The sequence below is a fragment of the Carcharhinus amblyrhynchos genome, chromosome 21 (assembly GCF_965287045.1).
Source record: "Carcharhinus amblyrhynchos chromosome 21, sCarAmb.v2.hapA, whole genome shotgun sequence".
Classification (NCBI taxonomy): domain Eukaryota; kingdom Metazoa; phylum Chordata; class Chondrichthyes; order Carcharhiniformes; family Carcharhinidae; genus Carcharhinus; species Carcharhinus amblyrhynchos.
This window is the reverse complement of record NC_137344.1, coordinates 12,017,760-12,042,635: the sequence shown is the minus strand read 5'-3', so window position 1 is coordinate 12,042,635 and position 24,876 is coordinate 12,017,760. Positions and strand designations below refer to the sequence as shown.

Sequence of the window (24,876 nt, the reverse complement as noted above, 5' to 3'; positions counted from 1 at the left end):
TGGGGTCACAGGAAACACTCCACATTCAAACAGTAAAGCATTAAAGGTGTCTTCTATGTAAATTGCCTCAAAAGGCATTGAACCAAATTATCATCACACACATCCAAACACAAAATAGAGTCAGTTAGCACATGCCACTACTTTCAAAAAAAATTTATTTGTACAGTGGATTGAGCACAATGATCAATAACTTTTTTTACGCTTTATTTGAAAGTTTCAAGTCCAAAGACCACAGCTATAGCTGGCCGTGTAAGCTCTAATACAATCAATATTAATGACAAAAAGACTTTGGAAGGCACAGCAGGAGGCAAGGCATGTACATTAGAGATTCGCAAACAATTTCTCCAGCAAAGTAAATAAAATATTTGGTTCAATTACACTGTTAAATGTCCAGTCCGTATGATTTTGAAATAAGTCATTCTTCACTAAACACCTTTCACTATCCCCATTACTTCAATAATAATATTAAAATACAATGTTTTTCCATCACTGAGAATTTAAAGAAAAATTACTTTTCTGCCATTTCTCCTGCAGGCACAGGCTCCTGCTGAGTATCATTCCACAGGTTTGGATATTTAATTCTGAGAACATCACAGTTAAGCCTGAGTTCTCAAAAAAGTGGGAACTTGGGCCCTGTCTCATACACCCAAGAATAAATACACAAGCCTCCAATCACAAAATAAAACAAGGGTTATAAGCCACAACACTTCTCCAGAAACTAAGTGAAGTAGACTTCCACCACTTGGCACTCTTCAATAGTTATAAATAAGTCAGTAACAAAGACAGCAGTACAGAGCAGTGACTCCAGGCTGAGCACAAGGCAGTTACTCACCATTATCTTAAACTGTACAAGTGGGAGGTTAGCTCTGGATGTAGCATTGAGGATAAGTATAATAACCTAGGAGATTCTCATTTGTTTAAAATAAACAGCTAGAGTGCGTGCTAATTGCATTAGCTGTTCAACAGTTCAGCTGAGCAGTGGATAATTATTAAGGCAGGAAGTGTTGATTTGAGCCTGATGCTGTTGAAAATCCTCTCAGTGTAATCCTCAGTGAAAATTAATATATACTGGTGCTGTGCACACTCTACACAGTGCAGCGGGCACACATGCTGTGCTGCTGTGACTGTCTGTCTATTCCAAGTGCTTAGCCAGTCACAGTCCTGAACAGCAGCAGTCGAAAGGCAGTGGGGTTCCAGCTGGTAGCTGTTGAGCAGACTTGATATCAAATCCGGAGACTCTTCTCAACCTGAATGCTTGAAATAATGTCAATAGCCTGCAAGACCCCGATATCATCTCAAAGGCACTTTGCAGCAAGTTGCCAGCTAATTATACAACACCTTCCCAGTGCAACAGTTGCCAATTTAATTACAAATTTATATTCAGTATATGCCACAGAGAACCAAAAGCTAAATAACATTTCCCTATCATTTAAAAGCCCAATTTCAGTAGTTCATACAGTACAAAGAATACAAAAAAATCCTTTTACAAAAAAGTGATTTTGGTTATTAAACAAATTACAGAATATAATAAAGTAGTACAAAAGAAAAACATCCAACGTAATGAAATAACAACATATTTCTGGATTCTAGACGTTGTGCAGATGTTTCAATTAGACAGATAAAACTAAATAGCCTCTCCCAAGTACTGCCCTGACCACAGTTTGTTTGCAGCAAGAATCCTGGCAGGGATATGTGCAGGTTCCAGTCAGGCCCTTTTCCCCTCCTCAAGCCTTGACTATTGGTCTAGTGTTTTTCAGAGGCATCTCTGCACAAAACAAAATCCCTCCCCCAACCCTCGAAAGAAGGGAGGAACGTCCACATGCAAAATAGGAAATATACAGCAGGAAAGAAGAACATTAGCCATTCCAACTCAGGAGAGAACCCACCCAAAACATTAGCCCATATTTAATTATTAAACAACATACCTCCACGTTTAGTAAAACATTAGCCCGTACACTTTAGATCCTGGCAGACATGCTGTGCATTTGCTGCTTTTATGGAAGAGTATAATTTCATTGAATATATTGTCCAGTCAGTCAAGTGAACACAGGGAATAGAAAAACTCCTTTCGATTTTCAGACTCATTACTGGATCCAGGCACCACATCTTCCTAGTGCACTATATTGGGCAGGGGTAAGAAACAAACCTTCCGGCCCAGTGAAAATACAAAACCAGCTGCTATTCCTGATGCAAACGAAAACCTCAAAATTGCGACTGCACGTACAACTACTGCTGAGGGCTATTTCCCCATCGTCACAACTGAGATCTTTCCCTCTCTGACAAAGAGTTTCCGTCTATAGCATCTAAAACTCCCAAACTGATCTTGGGCATCAGATGAAAATTTTAAAAATATGGTGCCTTTCCATGACCTTAGGGCATCTCGACGCACTTAATCTGTTCACAGAAAGCTCCCACAAACAGCAGTGTAATTGTAGCAAGATGATCTGTTTTAAGTTTATTTAGTGTCACTAGTAGGCTTATACTAACACTGCAATGAAGTAATGGTGCCACACTCCAGCACCTGTTTGGGTACACCGAGGGAGAATTTAGCATGACCAGTGCACCTAACCAGCATGTCTTTTGGACCGTGGGAGGAAACCCACACAGACACGGGGAGAATGTGCAGACTCCACACAGTGACCCAAACCACGAATCAAACACAGGCCTCTGACACTGTGAGACAGGAGTACTGAACCCTGTGAGGCAGCATTGCTAACCACCGTGCTGCCTTAGTGATATTGGTTGTGGAATAAATAAATATTGACCAGCCGTTTTAACTCTATCATAGCAATTGAAGGTAACCTGTGCAACTACACAAGCCAGATTGGCAATTAACATTGCTATTCTTCTCTACACACCGTTCCACCAGTTTCTCCTTGCCCTCTCCACCCATGACATTTCCCTGGGTTATTCTACTCTATAAACTGTGCGTCGAGTGCAGATTGCTTTTGCTCAGCTTGGGGTCTATGCTGCACACCTGTAAACAAAGTACTTCTGACGTCTGGAATCCAGCTTAGTTCAAATGCCTGAAAAAACAAGTTGCCACTCTTTCAAAACTGCAAGGAACCCACCCAAATTCCTTGCAGTCATTTCACATTAGGCACAACAGGTTACACCTCTCACTTACATATCCTACCAATACGAAACAAAATTAGCACATTTTTCATACACCCAATTTTTAAGAAACACTCCGACTATAAAATAATTAAACCCTGGCGGATCAATGATGGATCGATGAGTTCACACCCAGCGCTCATGGCATCTGGTGCGTGCCCTCACTTCGAGTGCTCAAAAACGTTCCTGAAGCATGTGACAAATTGAACCATAGCCAGTGGATGACAAGCTACTCAAACCTACCAGCAAAAAATAAAAATACTCTCACACACAACAGGCAATTGCAACAGTTCAATTCTTGATCAAAATTTAGGGTGTCCCAAGAAATGTACAGCACATGGTGTAGGGGGCAAGCAGACCAGTTTCTGAGGAACAAAAAGCACATGTGGACATGTTCCTGAGAGATGTGTAGTGCACGTGGAACACAGGAATGTAGAGCACTGTAATCTGCATCAGTTTTATGATAAATTTGTATCTTATTTGCTGTTTCTCAGTGGTTTCATTCTGTTTGTACTTTTTTACTGGGGACATTTCATGGGAATTTATAATAGCAGGACCTAATTGTTTTGGCTTTGATCACAATTTCCCCAAGGGTTTTTCAAACTGTTACATCTGCAAAGATTCGGAATTCAAAAGGGGTTTCAAATTGTATCCAATGCTTTTTGTTGGATATTTAAGGAGCTAATATCTGTGGAGTATGGGAGCAATAAATGGATCATTCACAGAGGCTGCAGGGCTGTATTACTAATGTCACTAATAACACAAATACATGCAATAAATTGACAATTTCTCCCAAACTCTTACTGCACTGCAGCCCGGTGGGAAACAAAGAAACAGAAAAGGATTGTTTCACGCTGTTTCTATAGTTTCCAAAGTTACAGTGGTCGATCAGGAAAAGCTGATGGAAAATTCTACTCTCGAAGGAGAGTGCAGCAATGATCAGAATCTTCTTCCAGCGTCGTCTTTAATTTGTGAGAAAACACTGGGTCACTGACAAGGGCAAAGCACCATGACAACCGGGAAAAAAAACCTGACGGAATCTTTCCCAACTCAACACTGACTGCTTACGTCAGGAATCTCCACGAGCTCAAAGGTTCAAAAGATGTCACACTCCATTAATTTTAAATCCTGCTCCCGTGTTTCTGGTCAGAACACATGCAGCAAGGCTTAACACACTGAAATGCTTCACTTAGAACAGCTATGGGTTGATAAAGAGCAGGGCTGACTTAAATTCACTTCGCTGGAGACAATATTTCACCCAAGCCTCTGCACACTGATTTACGGTAACATAACAACCCAGGTTCTGCACAGCACATATTATAACTCTTGATTAAATTATCATGCACAGATTTGACACACCACCAGCTCATCTTGTACTCCTGGCACAAACCAACCATGGACTCAAGCTTAGATACAGAAGTGTAAAGTTTTCAAGTAATCCTCCCATCTTTTAAAGTGTTTGCCAGCCACCCTCCTCCAGCAGATGTTAAACTGAACTTGTTAGGAAAGGAGAAGCTTATGGTGAGGGAAGGCACAAGAGTACGAAACATTCTTCCACTTTTTACATCCTGCTGAGATTTCCTTAACTGATGGCAGGCCATAGATAAACCTTGAGTTAAAGCTCATCCTACCAACTGTGGCCCAAAATCACAAACTGTAAACACTCAGCAGAATATTTTTGTTGCCGATGCTATCCTGTTTGGAGTGGTGCTGAGTGCTGCCCCAAAACAGGTTTTATCCCAAGATTGCACCCACTACAATTTCCTTTATTCGTGTCCCATTTAAATGCTGTGTAAACGTTGTATTGCTGCTGATCACATTCAACAAGCACAGGGCAACTCTGGGGTTTTCCTAGCACTGGAACTGTAAAGCAGCACTGCACAACAACCTGGCGCACTTTACTAATACAAAACTACACTTGGCAGCGCCCAAAGACTTTCCTCAATGGAGGAAGATCCCATTAGGCAATGCTAGATTAAAGGCATACAGAGTTAAAATTGTTCGAGGCAGCTGAGAGTACATCAACAAGAGATGTCTCTGATGGCACGCGATTCAAGTTTTACATAAAGACCCGCCATAATGCCTTTGCCAACTTAGAGTTAGTGTTTTGAACTAGTGAGTTTCCAAACTTAAGCAACACAAATGGAAATGTACCAAATTTATGGAGGAAAGCATCCTGTTCCCAACATTTAAAGGTTAGATTTTGCAATGTACACAGAGTGAGATAATGGGAGTTTACAAATTACACTTTCTGTTAAAGGTGGTCTTCAAACAGCACATTTGTGGATCAGGATTAAAAAGGGAAGTGGTTGGTGATACAGGAAGAATTTTACTCGGAATAGCTGCTGGACAAACGGGAACTCAGGTTAAAGGCTAGCTTTGAAAGGACGGAAGAAAGCGAGGGCCTTTGTCGATCCCAAACCGCAGACCCTCCCTTCCAGCTCACAGCTGAGACACACTGAGCAGAGACATCCCCCTCCCTGAGGCAGGGGGACACATGCTCACACTTCTGGTGGCCAGTGCTGCTACAGGAAGTCTGGCATCATGCTCATCCTCTTTGCAGAGGGCAGGAAAGTCTGTATGGGGTTCAGAGGGGAACAGAGAAAGAGGGTAAAAAAGTCACACCAAAATTTGAAAAATGATTATAGTAACAGCAACATCTATTCCTGCTCGCCATCGCTTGGTTCAGTTTGCCTCATATTCCAGGAGCTGGGGGAGTGAACTGCTCGCTTTGGTTTAGTAGGTGGGTGGTTTGTACTCAGAGTCTGACGGGGCAGTGCCGCCAAATGGCGGCTGCTGGTAGTTTTCAGTAACGTTGGGATATGGCGGGTAATCATTCGTCGGGTCCATATACTTCTCGGTGAAGTCCCCTGCGCCCGTACGATATCGCTTGAAGGCAAAACAAACCAGCAACCCCTAAACGGAAGGAAAACACCAAGAGTCACAATCAGGAATTCCAAATCTGGAACAACATCTCATGGAACAGCCTCCCATCCATTGTCTACACTTCCCACCACCTCGGAAAAGCAGCCAACATAATTTAAGAGCCCAGACATTCTCTCTTCCATTGGGAGAAAGATACAAAAATCTGAGGACATGTACCAACTGACTCAAGAACAGCTTCTGCCATCAGTGGACCTATCCCGCACTAAGTTGATCTTTCTCCACACCATAGCTATGACTGTAACACTACATTCTGCACTCTCTCCTTTCCTTCTCTATGAATGGTATGCTTTGTCTGGAGAGTGTACAAGAAACAATACTTTTCATTGTATACTAATACATGTGATAATAAATCAAATCTCTATCAATGTAACACTGAGCCCAAGTGCCAAGCTTTGATTTCCAATAAAATGAAGATTGTTTTTCTATTCTTATTCTGATACACTGAGACCATCTGTTTCTGTAGATAGTAATTCCTAGAACAGATCACCTGTCTGTAGCCAAGGGTCTGCAACATGAGGGGGTGACAGTCCACTTCAAACATGGCTGACCAAGAGTGTCTCCTGCTCTTATCGCCAGCCACTAGTGTGTTTGGAAGGATTTGCAGGCTGACATTCAATTTGTTTGTTAAGGCACGTTATGAATGCGCCTTACTTAATTGTCAACTCCTGGGGTGGGACTCGAACCTGGAGCTTCTGGCTCAGAGGCAGGGACGCTACCAACCGCACCACAAAACTCCTGAAGATTGCTTTTGCTGAACAGTAAAGCTCTAGCTGCACACTTCAACTCCCTGACAATTTCATGTCGCAGTGCACACAAAGAGGAAGTTGAATACATGGGTTCACTCGTCTATTAAGTGTTTCCATACCCCACACTATCACTGTCAGAGTCATAGAGGTTTACAGCATGGAAACAGGCCCTTCGGCCCAACTTGTCCATGCTGTCCCTTTTTTTAAAACCCTGAAGCTAGTCCCTATTGCCTATATTTGGCCCATAATCCTCTATATCCATCTTACCCATGTAATTGTCTAAACACTTTTTAAAAGATAAAATTGTACCCGTCTCTACTATTACCTCTGGCAGCTTATTCCAGACATTCACCACCCTGTGTGAAACAATCTTGTATCTCTCCCCTCTCACCTTAAACCTATGCCCTCTAGTTTTAGGCTCCCCTATCTTTGGGAAAAGATATTGACTATCTAGCTGATCTATGCCCCTCACTATTTTATAAACCTCTTATAAGATCACCCCCACACCTTTTACACTCCAGAGATAAAAATCACAGTCTATTCAGCCTCTGCTTATAACTCAAACCAACAAGTCCCTGAAGCATCCTAGTAAGTCTTTTTCTGCACTCTTTCTAGTTAAGTAAAGAAATCTAGCTATGAAAATATTACATTATTTTAATAATGTGTTCTTGGGATGTGCATGTTGCTGATGAGGCCAGCATTTACTGCACTTCCCTCAATGCCCCCAGGAAAATCTGGTGAGCCACCTTCTTGAACCCTTGTGGTTCCTGTGGTGTAGGTACACCTGCAGTGCTGTTAGGAGGAAGTTCCAGGATTTTGACACAGCAACAGCGATATATTTCCAAGTCAGATGGTGAGAGACAGGGAAGAGGGATCGAAATTGGAATTTGGCAGAATTCTTTCCTCTACTGATGTTTCCTCCCTACATTCTCATGTTATGGTGGCACAGTGGTTAGCACTGCTGCCTCACAGCGCCAGGGATCCATGTTTGATTCCCAGCTTGGGTCACTGTCCATGTGCAGTTTGCACAATCTCCCCATATCTGCGTGGGTTTCCTCCGGGTGCTCCAGTTTCCTCCCTTGGTCCAAAGATGAGCAGGCTGGGTGGATAGGCCGTGCTAAATTATCCCTCAGTGTCAAGGAGAGTATAGCTAGGGTAAACCTGTGGGGATAGGGCCTGCATGGGATTGTGGTTGGTGCAGACACAATGGGCCAAATGGCTTCCTTCAGCACTGTAGGATTCTGTGTCATTTCTTGCACCTCCAAGGAGATTTAATGGGACAGTTTTAGACCAGTTTAAACGTGCCAGTGCTCTGTCCCAGGCAAAAACAGGAAGAAGTTGGACTATTTGCTCTCTATTCTACCATCAACAGAGCCTTCCACATTCGACAACTAGAGTCAAAATGTGACAGCAAACTGTGAATACCAGAGATCAAACGGCACAGCCAACCCAACCACTTTACCCTTATAAAACTGTGGCCTCTGAATGGGGGTGGAAGTCACGCTGCTGCACGGTTGAGTGAATTTTATTAAGATCTCCCTGGGCCCCGTGTTATTTAATGAGCATCTGGACCCTTGAACAACAAGGGGAAATTAACCGAACAAGTTACTCATGCCATCGAACGATGCTACTCTCATGTCTGCCCGATGCACTATTTCATTTCATTTCATTCACTTCTATGGAAGCAGTGAGGGGTCAGTCAGGATTCGCAGCAATGCCACCCACCAAATGGTGATTTTCTTGCCGTCAAGTCAAACACTGCCACCCTTTATTTAAGGCTGAAATAAGCCACACTGATGCAGGAGAGTTGGCAGCAGAGTGGTCGATAGACTGGTTTTTTTTTTGAGGGAACTGGTTGTGACATTTCGCCTTGAAAGTCCACAGGCCACATATATAAAAAAAACACTTTGCTGTTGACCCAATTAACGGAAATACCACTGGGAAACGATCCAAGCATCCGGATTGTACTCTTACCCAACACAGGGCGGTTGATTTGGGAAGTAGCTTGGAGATAAATTCAGGTCTCCTGACTCCAAGCAGCACTTTTATTCTGACAGATATTTAAAACCCCTTGCTTATAAAGGGAGACCACAATTATTTGTTACATGGTCTGACGTACAAAGGGAGGCAGCTAAATGGAAAAGTCTGTCCAAAAAAATTGCTTCTGTTATTGCTTCTAAAAATCAGCAGCATGCACGCAATTGTAAAAAAAAAAGTGACACAAACATACATTTCCTCAACAAATACAGAATCTCTCAAGAAAAAGTGAGTCATTTATCTCTGTAAAACGTTAACTAAATTTAAGCAGCACCTTCCTATTTACTGTGTCTGTGCACGTCGCTTAGAACTAGGTAGTTAATAGTCAAAACTATACGGTTGCTTTGATCTGCGCCAAATTAGCTTCCCCATCTAGTGAAGCTTGTAGAACAAGCAGTCACAAGTAAGAACCAGATCTCCTTGAAACACACTTCCGCTGGCACTCACATCTCTACAGTTCACAGAAATTAACCTGTTGATGGCTCAAAAATATTCTATCCATCTCCCACAATGAGAAGAACACAGCTAATCAGAATCTTTGAGGGCAATGAGGGGTGGAATGGTGGCGCAGTGGTTAGCACTGCTGCCTCACAGCGCCAGGGACCCAGGCTTGATCCCTGGCCTTGGGTCACTGTCTGTGTGGAGTTTGCACATTCTCCCCATGTCTGCCTGGGTTTCCTCTGGGTGCTCCAGCTTCCTCCCACATTCTGAAAAACGTGCTGGTTAGGTGCATTGACCTGAACAGGCACCAGACTGTGGTGACTAGGAGATTTTCACGGTAACTTCATTGAAGTGTTAATGTAAGCCTTACTTGCGTCTAATAAATAAACCTTAACTTCAAAAGCGAGATTGCAGGGAAACAGCTGTTGCTTTAATTGTTTCATTAATTCCAATCCCACCTCCTGAGAAATTGTACATAAATATTTTACCAAACTCCTTCCTCCCACAATTTCACATTCACGTCAATCCAAACCTACCGTATCACTTAAACCAAATCACCTTAACATGCCGACTTCAATAAACAGCTGTACAAACCCACACTTTGACTTACCCAGCTGAAAATGGAGAAGAAGGAGAAGGCAATGGCTGCGCGGGCACTGTCAGCCCCAATGATTGGAGTGGCAGTTGTGGACACCCACTGATTGGTGAGGAAACAAAAACCAATAAACCACAAGAACGTCCAGAAGCCTAGGAGAAGAACAGAATAAATTGGTTAAACCGCTACCTGCAATTACTCTGATAACTAGTGTGAGCCATCAACAGTATTTTGACAATGACCCTCATGTATTAGCCGAGCCAATGATAGAATGAGCAATTGACCACACTGGGCACCGAGGTGCAGCTACTGTATGTTTTTATTTATCTGTGTGGGTGGCGCTGGCTGCCTACATTTATTGCCCATCCTTAAGTGATGTGGTTTGTTAGCATGTTTCACAGGGTAGTTAAGAGTCACCATTGCTGTGGATCTGGAGTCACATGTAGGCCAGACCAAGTAGGTACAGCAGATTTCCTTCTCGAAGAAAACAGCAGTGAGTCAGTTGGATTTTTAATGGCAAGTGACAATGGGTTCACCGTCATTAGCACTGCTGCCTCACAGTGCCAGGGACCTGGGTTCGATTCCTGGCTTGGGTCACTGGGTCTGTATGGAGTCTGCACATTCTCCCTGTATCTGCGTGGGTTTTCTCTGGGTGCTCTGGTTTCTTCCCACAGTCAAAAGATATGCTTTTTAGGTTAATTGGCCATGGGAAATTGCCCCTTAATGTCAGGGAGATTAGCAGGGTAAATGTGTGGGGTTATGGGGATTGGTGTCTGAGCAGGTTCGATAGGCTCATGATTCCATAGAAAGGTGTCGATATTTACAAATGACAAACTAGTGGCAGTGGTTAATGATGCAAATTATCATCGGAGTCCTGGACCAATAGTGATTGCAGGTTCAAAATTGGAAGAGTACAGATTACATACAGAATGGCAATGTGCTTAAGATAACAGTGGTGATCCAGCAGTTTTGCTACACAGGTCATAGGTAGCAATGAGAACGCATGATATTTAATGCATGGAATTTAATGTTGGCAAGTGTGAGGTGGTCCACTTTGGTAGGAAGAATGGTAGGAAGGACTATTACTTACGTGGCGAAAAACTGCAGCAGGCGACGGTGCAGAGGGACCTCGGGGTCCTTGTGCATGAGTCGCAAAAACCCAGCCTGCAAGTGCAGCAGGTGGTCAGGAAGGCGAATGGGATGCTGGCCTTCATAGCGAGGGGGATTGAATATAAAAGTAGGGAGGTCTTGCTGCAGCTGTATAGGGCATTGGTGAGGCCGCAGCTGGAGTACTGTGTGCAGTTTTGGGCGCCGCACCTGCGCAAGGATATTTTGGCCCTGGAGGGAGTGCAGAGGAGGTTTACTAGGCTGATACCGGAGTTGAGGGGGTTGAGCTATGAGGAGAGGCTGAATAAACTAGGCTTGTACTCGTTAGAGTTTAGAAGAATGAGGGGAGATCTCATTGAGACGTATAAGATGATGAATGGGATGGATAGGATAGAGGTGGAAAGACTCTTCCCGCTCAAAAAAGACAGTAGGACTAGGGGGCACAGCCTCAAGATAAAGGGGGGGGCGGTTCAGAACGGAGTTGAGGAGGAACTTCTTCACTCAAAGGGTGGTGAATCTCTGGAATTCTCTGCCCGTTGAAGTGGTGGAGGCTGCCTCGCTAAATATTTTTAAGAAGCGGGTTGATGGGTTTTTGATAAGAGAGGGGATTAAGGGTTATGGGGAGAGGGCGGGAAAGTGGAACTGAGCCACGACAGATCAGCCATGATCTTATTGAATGGCGGGGCAGGCTCGAAGGGCCAGATGGCCTACTCCTGCTCCTATTTCTTATGTTCTTATGTTCTTATATTGTTGATACACAGCTGGGGAGGTGTGACTTCCAAAATTAAGTTTGTGAGGGTCTTGATGAGGATGCAACTGGAGCATGGTGTTCAGTGTCTGGTCTCAGAACGCTACAATGCAGAAGAGGCCCTTCGACCCAGAGACTACACTGATAGATGAAATGCCCTGACCTGCCCACCTAATCCCACTCGCCAGCATCTGGCCCATAGTTGAGTCCATGGTGTGGGAGGGATGTAAATTTATTTGAGCGAGTCCAGTGCAGGATTAGGAGGCTGACAGTTGTCATTAATGGGGCCAAGTTATAAGGAATGATGGGCTAACAGATTTATATTTTGGGCCAGAGGAGGATGGATGAGGCAGGTGAATAGTCGTCTTTACAAGTTTTCACTGGATTGGAGAATCTAGATCGAGCACTGAATTCAATAATAGGCAAGCTTTTCAAAGCAAGAAACTCAAGTGGAAAGTGGGGAACCCTGGCAACGTTTTTGTCTGCACGTGGATGGTGAGACAGATTATCAGCTGGGGAGGCAGAACAAAAAGTCACAACTTAACCCTGAATCAGGTTTGGCTAAATGGACCATCTGTCTTCTGCGGTCACCCAGAACAGGATGTATATATTGCAAAGGAAACAAATACAAGTAAAAATGAAAGACATATGCAATTAATTAGTAACCAATCTTATTGCTTCCTCCAGCTAATGCTCAAACCCTTAAATGCTGCCTGGGCAATTAGCAAAGATCAAGGGTCAAACCTGTCCATCTGACACAAAACTACACAAGGCAACGAATTTATATTCAGGAAGCACCAACGTTTGAGTAGTTTTCTTTTTGAGGGATGTTGGCAAGCAGGCCATGATAAACTGTTCACTTAAAAACATCTCAACTACCAACCCCCCTCCCTGCAGAAAGCCAACCCTATCCAAGACCTGGGGCTTGAGTTTTATTTCAGTCACCAACTCCTTCCAAGTCATCAGCAGAGAGATTCCAGCTGCCATTGGAGAGATTCGGTATGTGGGAGGCAGAGTGATGGATTCTGGGAGCACAGCTCAACAAGGCCAAAAGTGCGCCACGTTAACTAACGTCAAATGACACGAAAACCAAATAATTGCAAATAGCAATTGGAAAAAAAAAAGCACATTTCAGCAACCTGATGCATCTTATGTTGCTAAATCTTTGCGCTTATAGCTTTTCTTTGCAAAAAATGCTAGGTATTATCTACAAAGAAATTTGATGCAGATGCCAGGAGCAGACATGTGCAGCTTTGAGGCTTTAAGCAGTGGTCGATCGGTACAAGATGGTGGAGAAAACTGCCCAGGGCAGTGTCACACCAATCATCCATCCAGCAAAAAAACCACTGGGGAGGAGGAGAAGAATAGACCTTTCTTTATAAATCATGCAAATTACCGGGAACTAGAATAGATAACATAATATTTTGAATCTTAAATGGAATATTACAATTCTGGGGCAACAATAAAAATATAGAAGTTAGACTCAATTAACACCACACAGAGGAATCGAGTTGCATATTACATGTACTTTCCTCCAATAGGTTTCCTCTCTTCTTCTGAAATTAGTAGAATAGAGATCATCAAATCCCTACAGTACAGAAGGAGGCCATCTGGGTTTGCACCAACCACAATCTCACCCAGGCTCTATACCATAACTCCACACATCTACCCCACTAATCCACCTGACACTAGGGTCAATTTAGCACGCCCATTCAACCTAACCCGCATATCTTTGGACTGTGGGAGGAAACCAGAGCACGCAAAGGAAACCCCCACAGACATGGGGAGAATGTGCAAACGCAACACAGACAGTGACCTGAGGCCAGAATTGAACTCGGGTCTCTGGTGCTGAGAGGCAGCTGTGCTAACCACTGTGCCACATGACGCCCCGTATCTGATTCTGTAGCACGCACCCACAGGGACCAAATATTACCTCAGCCAAGTAGTCATTCATCATGAGTAGAACCAGCCACAAGAGCTGGTAATGGGAGGGAGAAAGAAATAAAGATTAAAATCCAGAATTCAGTCTTGTCCTCTTCAGTCCTTCTCCAAGGACAGACCGAGGAATGGTATAGCAGCTAAAACCAGTCCGGTAATCAGAGAAGAATCCTATACTATCTTTATGGTTCAGTTACAAACAAACTAATCATCTGGAACACTTGGGTTCCAGGCTTTTGTTCATAAGCAACTTATCTAATTTGGGACTTGTATACATTTGTGTCTTCCAAGTCTTGATAAACCTTTGGTATGCAAATAATAATATCCTATTACTGATCCCTCAGCACAGATATGATCAGATAACTGTGTCAGGCAGTCCTGAGGACTAACGTTGTGAAGCCTGGCCTTGACTAGGGAACAGCATCAAAAGAAAGATTTCCCCATTGCTCGTGGCCCACATTCAACTGGTCTGCCTACCTGAAATACCAAGATCAGCCATAACAATGTGCTTGCGCTGGTTAGCATTGCTGATCTGAGGAAAATAGACGTCAAGAGCGAAGAAGACTATGCAGATGAGGAACGCAATCACACCAATCCCTACACCATAGTGACAGGCATCCACATTTTGATTGAAGATGCAGTGCAGTTCTGAAGAATGAAGCGGATTCATGTAACCCTCACTGGTGATGCAGCCAAACACAATTATGGAGAAGATCTGGGTAAAACAAAAACACAACAAAACAGAATTATTACACACAAGGAAAGCTGACATTGCTATAGTGTCACCTATGATCCCAAAGGAATTCACTGCCATGACTCACAGCACATATCCTGGTGAATGATGGTGCAGTCCCTATTCTTACATCTACAGATCAGAATGTCACACCCGGCATGGCTCCTTATTTGAAAAATGACACAACTGTGTTCGAAGTTTGCTTGTATCCTTTACATAACGCCATCACCTGAACAGAGCACATCTAATCGAGTAACATTAAGGTGTAGTCTCTGCCTTGATTCTCTCCATGTTTGGAAAGAGCGTTTGCAGCTAGTACCTATCTCCATCTATGAGGAATGGTCACTGCCAGGCTGCTGTAACCATGGAGCCTGTCCCACCAATGAGATTCTAATTGTTGTTAAAAATTAAAGGAGGAGGAAGGGGAAATACTTGGGATAAAGTAACAATCATTGTATACTTAAAAGGAACTCATTTGAGAATATACAACATTAATTCAGGAAAATATTCTGTCTAAACTAAGAGCTTGTCGTATAAGGAAGAGTTGAGGACCCTGGGTCTGTACTTTGAGTTTAGAAGGATGAGGGGGATCTTATTGAAACTTACAGGATACTGGAGGCCTGGATGGAGTGGGCATGGAAAGGATGTTCCCACTAGTAGGAAAATCTAGAACACAGGGCACAACCTCAGGCTAAAGGGACGGTCCTTTAAAGCAGAGATGAGGAGAAATTTCTTCAGAGAGTGATGAATTCATTCCCACAGAAGACTGAGGAGGCCAGGTCATTGAGTGTCTTTAAGACAGAGATAGACAGATTCTTGATTAATAAGGAAATCAGGGCTTATGGGGAATAGGCAGGTGAATGGGGATGAAAAAATTGTCATGATTGAATGACAAAGCAGACTCGATGGGCTGAGTGGCCTAATTCTGCTCCTATGTCTTATCGTCTAAACTTACACAGTGGATAGAGCCAAAAGCTTTAGAATCACGTGAAATATTCTAACTAAGAGAACACTTTGAAATAGCTTAATACTCTTAACTGGGACATCAGTTACAAAATGTGAGCCTGCTAATTGGCAAGTCATGTAAAGACTGGGGTCTAATTCCTTTAGCATCTAACATCATTACTGCAGCTTAATTCTACTGGAGCTGATTGCAATTCCTGATAATGCCTCAAAGACCTCCTGCAACACGAAATCAGCATACTTCAATTTTGAGACAGTAATGTGGATCATTATGAGACATTCATTATTTAACCTGACAGTTCAAATGATATCATTACGCAAGCTTCCTCCAGATCTATGATGTTATGTAAAGTGTTTATTCATCACTGTGCAGTGATGGGAGTGAGGAGACCCCTGGCTGGATCAATGAATAAAGTTCAATATTTCAAGGAGATAGTCAGTCGATAGCAGCAGTACTTTTTGTTTCGTTTGTGTCTAATTTATTTTACACTGACACTGAGCTATCAATTCTCATCATATTTATCACAGCAGCTATCACCACCCGCTCTCGCCAGCGACTGCACCACCCAGTCAGACTCTCTCCAACAAGTGCCCACGGAAAATGAAAATTATATTTTTAATAGCTCAACAGTTTTATTCCAGGTTTAGCTGCATCCTGGAGATTATCTGAACTTTCTGCAGATTCCAAGGCCAGCCAGGGGTTTGGCAACTCTACAGGTACAAACCTAGATTTGAATTTGAACAACATACACTGCACATGATCTCTTCCAGTATCGGTTTACACAGCACTTTCTTATTGACTGTTTACTATGACATACAGGAACACACGTGATGCTTGCATTCCAACAACATGGAACATGTGCTATATATAATTCTGATGGTACCCGACGCTGGACCCTTCAACCCAAACTTCAGTAAGTCACCTTTGGGGGCGGCACGGTGACACAGTGGTTAGCACCGCTGCCTCATAGTGCCTGGTACCTGGGCTCGATTCCCAGTTTGGGTCACTGTCTATGTGGAGTTTGTACATTCTCCCTGTGTCTGCGTGGGTTTCCTCCCAGTGCTTCAGTTTCCCCCCACATCCAAAGATGCGCAGATTAGGTACATTGGCCATGCTAAATTTTCCCTCTGTGTATCCGAACACATTGCAGTGTGGATGTCAGCCTACTTGTGACTGATAAATAAACTTACTTTACCATATGGAAGCAAGCCTACATAACCATAATATTGGAGTCACAGCATAAAAACAAGGCAATGCAGAAACACAATCGTTGTATACTTAAAAGGAACTCATTTGAGAATATACAACATTAATTCAGGAAAATATTCTGTCTAAACTAAGAGCTTGTCGTATAAGGAAGCGTTGAGGACCCTGGGATGAGGGGGATCTTACTGAAACTTACAGGATACTGTGAGGCCTGGATGGAGTAGACATGGAAAGGATGTTCCCACTAGTAGGAAAATCTAGAACAGAGGGCAGAACCTCAGGCTAACGGGACGATCCTTTAAAGCAGAGATGAGGAGAAATTTCTTCAGAGAGTGATGAATTCATTCCCACAGAAGACTGTGGAGGCCAGGTCATTGAGTGTCTTTAAGACAGATTCTTGATTAATAAGGAAATCAGGGCTTATGGGGAATAGGCAGGAGAATGGGGATGAAAAAATTGTCATAATTGAATGACAAAGCAGACTCGATGGGCTGAGTGGCCTAATTCTGCTCCTATGTCTTATCGTCTAAACTTACACAGTGGATAGAGCCAAAAGCTTTAGAATCACGTGAAATATTCTAACTAAGAGAACACTTTGAAATAGCTTAATACTCTTAACTGGGACATCAGTTACAAAACGTGAGCCTGCTAATTGGCAAGTCATGTAAAGACTGGGGTCTAATTCCTTTAGCATCTAACATCATTACTGCAACTTAATTCTACTGGAGCTGATTGAAATTCCTGCTTCTACCTTTTGGTCCTCTTCACAAGGATGTGGGAGTTGCCATTTTGAACAAGAGCAGATATCATGAGTTGGGCTTTCAGGAGTGGGTGTAGGAAAGGGAGGTCAGAAGATTAACATTTAAAGCATCAGAAATGACATTTCCATAGTATTGAGGGACTGCAATACTGTCATATGTCTGAGCATGTGGGTGGCACGCTGGCACAGTGATTAGCACTGCTGCCTCACAGCTCCAGGACCCGGGTTCAGTTCCGGCCTTGAGTCACTATCTGTGTGGAGTTTGCACATTCCCAGTGTCTGTGTGGGTTTCCTCCCACGGTTCATAGACGTGTGGATTAGATGGATTTGCCATGGGACATGTATGGAAGTATGGAGATAAGGCAGAGGGCGGGGGGGGAGGGCCAGAGTAAGATATTCTCTGAGAGTTGGTATAGACTTGACGGGCTGAAAGGCCTCTTCTGCACTATAGGGATTCTATGATTGTATTAAACCAAAGCTCCATCTTCTCTCACAGATGGGGATCCATACTACCCCAACACCATCCAAAAGATGGTCAGGGGGGCTCTTCCACTGTGTTCTGTGTGCAAATTGATCAGTGTTTCCTGCACTGCACCAATAAACACACTTCAGAAATACTCCATTGGATGTGGAGCACTTTAGGATATCCTGAAGTTCTGAAAGGTTTGTGATACATGTCAGTTCTTTCTTCCTTGTTTCTCACAGGAAAAGGGGAAGGGAGATCTGGATTCGGATCATTTGAATTTTACTTGCATTGTAACGTGTTGTCTGAAAATCATTACAAATTTCTGGAATCTTTGTCCCAAACAAGTTAACAGCTTGCATTCAGGTGCAAGACACACAAACTATGAAACAGGACCAAAAGTGGGCCAGTCAGCCACTCGAGCCTGCCATCTCAAATCACTTATCAAAAGAGGGAAGGATAAAGCAAGCCAGGGCAGGAGAAGTTCAGAGAGTACAGCCTGGAGGCCCAAAGATATCTTTAAAGAAAGAGGTTGCAATGAGAATTTTGAAAGCAGGAAGTAATTAACCAGAAAGCTTCTGAGTGCAAGAATAAAGTGGGTTAATGAGCAGCCAGTGATAGAGTGAAGGGAGCAACAGCCAGAGAAGTCTAGTAGTAAAGGAATGCAAGATACAAGTGGAGACTTTCAGTGCAGATTAGTTTGCTATGGTGATTTCTGATCTTGCCTCAAGATAGAGAATACAGCCCATGCTTAACACAGAGGGGTGATAGCCTAGTGGTATTATCGCTAGGCTATTAACCCAGAAACTCGGCTAATGTTCTGGGGACTTGGGTTTGAATCCTGCCATAACAGATGGTGGAATTTGAATTCAATAAAAAAAAAATCTGGAATTAAGAATCTACTGATCACCATGAAACCACTGTCAATGATCAGAAAAACCCATCTGGTTCACCAATGTCCTTTAGGGAAGGAAATCTGCTGTCCTTACCAGTCTGGTCCACACCCGACTCCAGAGCCACATAAATGTGGTTGACCCCCAACTACCCTCTGAAACGGCCGAGTAAGTCACTCAGTTCAAACGGCAACTGGGGATGGGGAATAAATGCTGGTCAGCCAGCAACGCCTATGTCCCACGGAAGAGAGAAAAAAGTGAGGGCATCAAGCAAGGAATGGAAACCTCAACAACTGGCTGAGATCTAGAAGTGAGCAGGAGCAGGTGGGTGTTGGTGTATGCTGCACTCTTTCTTCATTTCTTAGCTGAAGGATAATATTGTTGTCTGAGAAGGGTGCATGTCAGACAGGAAATAGCATGAGAAGTAAAAACATCTGATAAAGAAGAAATATAAAGTTATGGCTGGTAAGAACTATACTGCAAGATTCTCTTGTGGTACAGAGTAATGTCTCTGTCCATTAAATACAAGCTTGCATTTTGCTGAGTTGCAACATCTCAAGCCAAAGGCTCCTTCCAAAAGTCCTAGCATTATAACTGACACCTACATCCCAGTAACTAAAGAAAAGTACTTCTGCATCTCTCTCTCTTGGCATCAGACAGTTTCATCCCACAATAGTACAAGGCAAAGCTGAAAGCCTGGGGTCCTGAAGGCACACCTTCCAATGAAAATCAGGCATACGTAAGAGAACAGGATAGAGGAATGCAGAGAACCCAGAGGTTTATGGGGTGAGGGGAATGATCCTGAAGATCGAGTTGTCAGTCAGCCCTCTGTGTAGGAAATGGCTAAATGTGTGAAATATTGGAGCGTCGCTATCATTGTTATGCAGCCTCCCAATATAAATCTCAGCATTCAGCAGCAAAAAGGGAAAAATAACGGGTACAAAAAGGGTTCAGTTCAGAAATGTTGCTGTCACTACGTTGCCAACTGAACTAGACCTCATGCCGTTTTATTTTAAAAATTGTTCATGAGGTGTGGGCATCACTGGCTGGGACAGCATTTATTGCCCAACCCTAATTGCTATGAACTGAGTGGCTTGCTGGGTCAATTCAGAGGGCATTTACAGTTCAACATATTGCTGTGACTCTGGAGTCATATGTAGGCCAGACCAGGTAAGGCTGGCTGGTTTCCTTCCCTAAAGGACATTAGTGACCCAGATGGCTTTTTCCAACAATGGTTTCACAGCCATTATTAGATTTTTAGTTCCAGATTTTTTTTTAATGAGTTCAAATTTCAACATGGTGGGATTTGAACCCAGGTCTCCAGAGCATTACACTGGGTCTCTGGGTTATTAGTCCAGTCCTTGTGTAACATTAGTTATGTTACGCTGAACAGAGAAGCAAAGATATAATCAATCAGCTCCGTTTTAATACACCTTACAACACGAATAAAGGACAAAATATGGAACTGAATAATGTAATTATATAACAAATTGGGGAATCATCATGGCAAAACAGTGCAATGTGAAAAATAGGCTCAAGTGGTTTCAAAAGACGATTAAACCATAACTATCCTGTTCGTTGGTATCACAACTGGAAACTTCCCGAATGGCTGTTAGGTTATCAGTTTCAGTTCACACAGAGTTCAGTGTCCGCTAGTGCAACATCACAAACATGAAACTCAATGATGACATTAACTGAGATGAAGGCTGAATTTTAACAGACGAGTTGAATACAAGAACTGCATCCTGTACAATCAGCAATATTTCTCTCCGAAGATTGGGAAGGACATGCAGAAAGACAGGGAGAGTGATGGTTGAAGGACTTGAGTTCAAGACTTAGCCTATAAGAATCATAGAGTCCCTACAGCCCATCAAGTCTCCAAAAGAGCATCTTATCCAGACTCTACCTCCATTATCCCACGTATTTATCCCACTAATCTTCCTTAGCTAGATCCCAAGATTAGTGTGCCTTAGATCTTGGGACACCAAGGGGCAATTTAGCATAGCCAATTCACCTAACCAGCACATCTTTAAATGCCGGGGTAGCCTACATCTTGCTGTTTCTTTCTTTCCACATGTTCCTTTTCTAACTTCTGTTTCAGTTGATACGTCTAGCCTGTCTGGAGTAATTCCTCCCAATTCCCAAGCCAGCCAACCATTCATCCAAGGCCATGAACAGAGGAAAGAGCTACTTCAATAAAATGATTGCTCTCAGATGTTTTGTAAATTAATAAAGAACATAAGAAGTAGGTGCAGAAGTAGGCCATATAGCCCTTCGAGCCTGCCCCGCCATTCAATAAGATCATGGCTGATCTGAAGTGGATCAGTTCCACTTTCCCACTTTCTCCCCATAACCCTTAATCCCCTTGCCTACCAATAACCTATCTACCCGCATCTTAAATATATTTAGCGAGGTAGCCTCCACCACTTCAACGGGCAGAGAATTCCAGAGATTCACCACCCTTTGAGTGAAGAAGTTCCTCCTCAACTCCATTCTAAACTGCCCCCCCCCCCCCCCCCCCACCTTATCTTGAGGCTGTGCCCCCTAGTCCTGTTATCCTTTCTAAGCGGGAAGAATCTCTCCACCTCTACCCTATCCATCCCCTTCATTATCTTATACATCTCTACAAGATTCCCCCCTCATCATTCTAAACTCCAACGAGTACAAACCCAGTCTATTTAGTCTCTCTTCATGGTCCAACCCCCTCATCTCTGGTATCAGCCTAGTGAACCTCCTCTGCACTCCCTCCAAAGCCAAAATAAATAGGTATTATTTGTTAAATATGGTGGGCATCAAAACAACCACTTTTTCAGTTTGAACTGAAGTTCGGTTGAATAAGGGGATTAAACCCAAGGACCAGGAATTAGATTTGGGATTTAGGAATAGTGAGGCAGAAACCAGAAAGAGACATAAAATGTATCTCCTGGTAGCAGAGACAAGGGGAAAGAGAGCACGGAAGCTAGCTAGGTTAAAAAGTAAGAAGGTGGTTGTTGTTAGAACTGCTGCCTCACAGCCCCAGGGACCCAGGTTCGATTTCCACCTTGGGTCACTGTCTGTTCGGAGTCTGCACATTCTCCTATCTGCATGGGTTTCCTCCCACAGTCCAAAGATGTGCTGGTTAGATGCACTGGCCATGCTAAATTCTCCCTCAGGTGTGCCCAAACAGGTGCCAGGGTGTGGCGACTAGAGGATTTTCACACTAACTTCATTAAAGTATGAATGTAAGCCTACTTATGACACTAATAAATAAACTAATAGGAGTGACACCTTCAGACGGATATCAAATCTGAGGTGCAGAAAAATTAAATTAAAAGTGAACAAAGATGGAAAGTGATATCCCTTAAAGAGATAGCCTAGTGGAACACAGACATGGGGCAGCATGTTGGCAGACTGGTTAGCACTGCTGCCTCACAGCATCAGGGACCTGGGTTCAATTCCTGGCTTGGGTCACTGTCTATGCAGAGTCTGCACATTCTCTCCATGTCTGTGTGGGTTTCACACCAACCAAATAAACAAACTCAAATTAACTTAGGGACAAATTAAAAGGGACAGCTCCCCAAAAGGAAGGGGGAGCAGCCGGAAAAAAAACTAAAGTTGAAAGGAAAGTTAAAACATTAAATCAAAATGTGATTGTTGGGGTCTATAATACAAAAGTCCAAAGTCATGCTTTTTAGGTGCTTTGGCTATGCTAAATTCTCCCTCCCAAACAGGCACCGGTGTTTGGCGTCTAGGGGATTTTCACAATAACTTCATTGCAATGTTAATCTTTGCTTACTTGAGGCACTAAAATAAACTTTAAAAAAAAACAAGATAAAAAGTGCAGGTGAGTGACAGTAGAAGTGGTATATGTACACTAGAAAGCTGCTCAGGCTGTTATACCCAAATTAATAACTTTTTTTTAAAACAGATTTACACTCTTGTACCTGCTTGGCATTTCCAGCACTTTATGGGTTTTTTTTTAAATTTCAGATTTCTAGTTTTAACCTTATTATCCCACTCTTATCGCACAGGGTTTTTAAAAAAATTCTTGTCTCTAACATGAGGGAGTGTATGAAGGAGTGGTGCAAATCTAAGGACAGATTTCAAAGTCCCCTTGACAGCTGCAAACATTGGACACTGTGTAAACACCACCTAAAGCAAAAACATTAATCACTGTCAAGCAAAGTAGTAATAGATTTGTTTCCAATGCATAATTCTATCCAGTGTGTACAGAGCTGTAAGTACAACAAGAAATTGAAGAGATGACTGCCAGAATCACTGCATGACATAATTTGGGATTTTGGTGACTTTAAACACAGTTTTCATAGATTCTATGTTACAGTATTACCATGCACCAGAGCAGGGAGGAAAAACTGCAGCATGGTGGACAAGTACCAAGCAATAAAAAAAACTAGGAACTGTAGAAAGGTGGGGTAATCCAGGACTGAGAAAGATCTCAAATTGTACTAAACATGAACCAGGTATACTCACAAAAAGTAACTGATTAGTTCTCAAAACGTCAGGGCAACTGGGAACATTCTTCTGAAATTTAGAGGTCAAAACACGTCTCCTAAATGTAATAAGAGTTTGCCACAAGGCTAAATAAGAACATACACGGAAGATACCCGTTTAACCACCCATTTTACAGCAGGGACATGGGCTAATGCATCCAACCACATTTTGGAAAGGATTCTCCGGTGTAGGTCAGTCTCTTTAAAATAAACAATAAACCAAATTACTGCGGATGTTGGAATCCGAAATTAAAACAGAAAATTCTGGAAAAACACAGCAGCTCTGGCAGCATCTGTAAGAAGAGAAAAGAGCTGATGTTCCGAGACCAGACGATCCTTTGTCAAAGCTAAAAGGCATTTTAGAAAGTGGGAGATATTTATACTGCAGAGTGAGGGAGTGAAAGATGAGTCATAGCCACAAAAACAAGGAGAAGGGCTGTAATTCCTCCTTAAAAAACGGAACAAGATACGAAATTAGCAACAAGAGCAAAGTAATTTGGACCTTTTCTTTAATGAAAAAGTATTGCGTTTTCAGCCACACGTAAGCAGGAAGGTGTATGGGGAGAAAGCAGGCTAGGCAGGGCTCCTGGACAGCTGAAGTCACTAAGCAGCCATGTTCCTGGCACTAAAAGTGGATTTTATTTCTGGAAACTGAACAGCAGGATCTGTTTGCGAGAAAGTTGTCGGGAGGAATTGTCCCGGCCCTGGTCCCTTAACTCTCTTTCTAAGAACTCTCAAAAAAAACAACTTGGTAAACAGCTTGGGTTTGAACTTGGCACTGAATATCTGCAGATACATCCTGCACTCCCTTCCTACAATTACACAGCAAGATTTCCACTTTCGATGTTGGGAACGCTTTTAAAGGGGAGCTCCTCCCCGGGCATGTGATTTCTAATCGCCACTCGATGCGGAAGTGGTTGGAGACCAATGGAGAAATGAGGAGGATGATTACCCCATTCTGGGCCCGAACGCAACCAAATTTCACCTTGCAAAAAAGTGACATCGCCTTCAACTTTTTTTTGTGATAAAAGCTGCTTTTTTTTTAAAAGCCGATTTCATCTCTCTGACTTTCTGAAATTGACAAATAGGGAAATTAACAAGCGCTCAGACAGACCTGCTCAGCCACCTCTTCCCAGCCCACAGACACAAAGTACAACTCATCTCACTCACCCAGCACACTATCCGTGTGATCGTGTGAGGCTGCTGCAGAAAGTTCTGCAAATCAAACGCTCCCCCTGCCTTGGCCGCACCGTACACACTCCCTTCCATCTCCTTGCTTGTGTGGGGGGGACAGTGACAGTCAGCTTTCCTGCTTGCCTTCTCTCGGGGAATGGGGATTAGTGTTGAGAACAGGGGAAGTGTCTACAGCCCCGTTCCCCGACCGCACTGCACAATGCAGCAACACGTCAGTACGCTGAGAGAGAGAGAAATGGGGCTGGATTATCATGTGATACCACCTGAGCAGAATCAACAGCTAGAAAAGGCTGGGCTTTAACCATGGGAAGCGAATTAACATTAACCCTGTGGGTCACTACCATTGCATCTGAGCTGTATCTAGTGCTTACAGCGACATCCAGCATCTCGCCCGTGCATTATTGACCCTAATAATCACATTTTAATTTAATATTTTCAAATTTCCTTTGTACTTTGATTTTGTTTGCGTTGTTCCCCTTTTGGGGAGCTGCCCCTTTTACT

General features: G+C 43.1%; 1 protein-coding gene across 1 annotated transcript; it reads right to left on the bottom strand.

Moving 5' to 3' along the window:
- Positions 1 to 138: 138 nt before the first annotated feature.
- On the bottom strand, positions 139 to 24,608 carry LOC145356648 (synaptogyrin-2-like). The gene is made up of 4 exons (XM_080209495.1): positions 24,352 to 24,608; positions 14,150 to 14,387; positions 9,895 to 10,031; positions 139 to 6,030 (listed from the first exon to the last, which is right to left on the bottom strand). Exons 1-4 carry the CDS (start codon positions 24,448 to 24,450, stop codon positions 5,851 to 5,853), a joined length of 654 nt encoding a protein of 217 aa, XP_080065621.1. The 5' UTR covers positions 24,451 to 24,608; the 3' UTR covers positions 139 to 5,850.
- Positions 24,609 to 24,876: the final 268 nt, after the last annotated feature.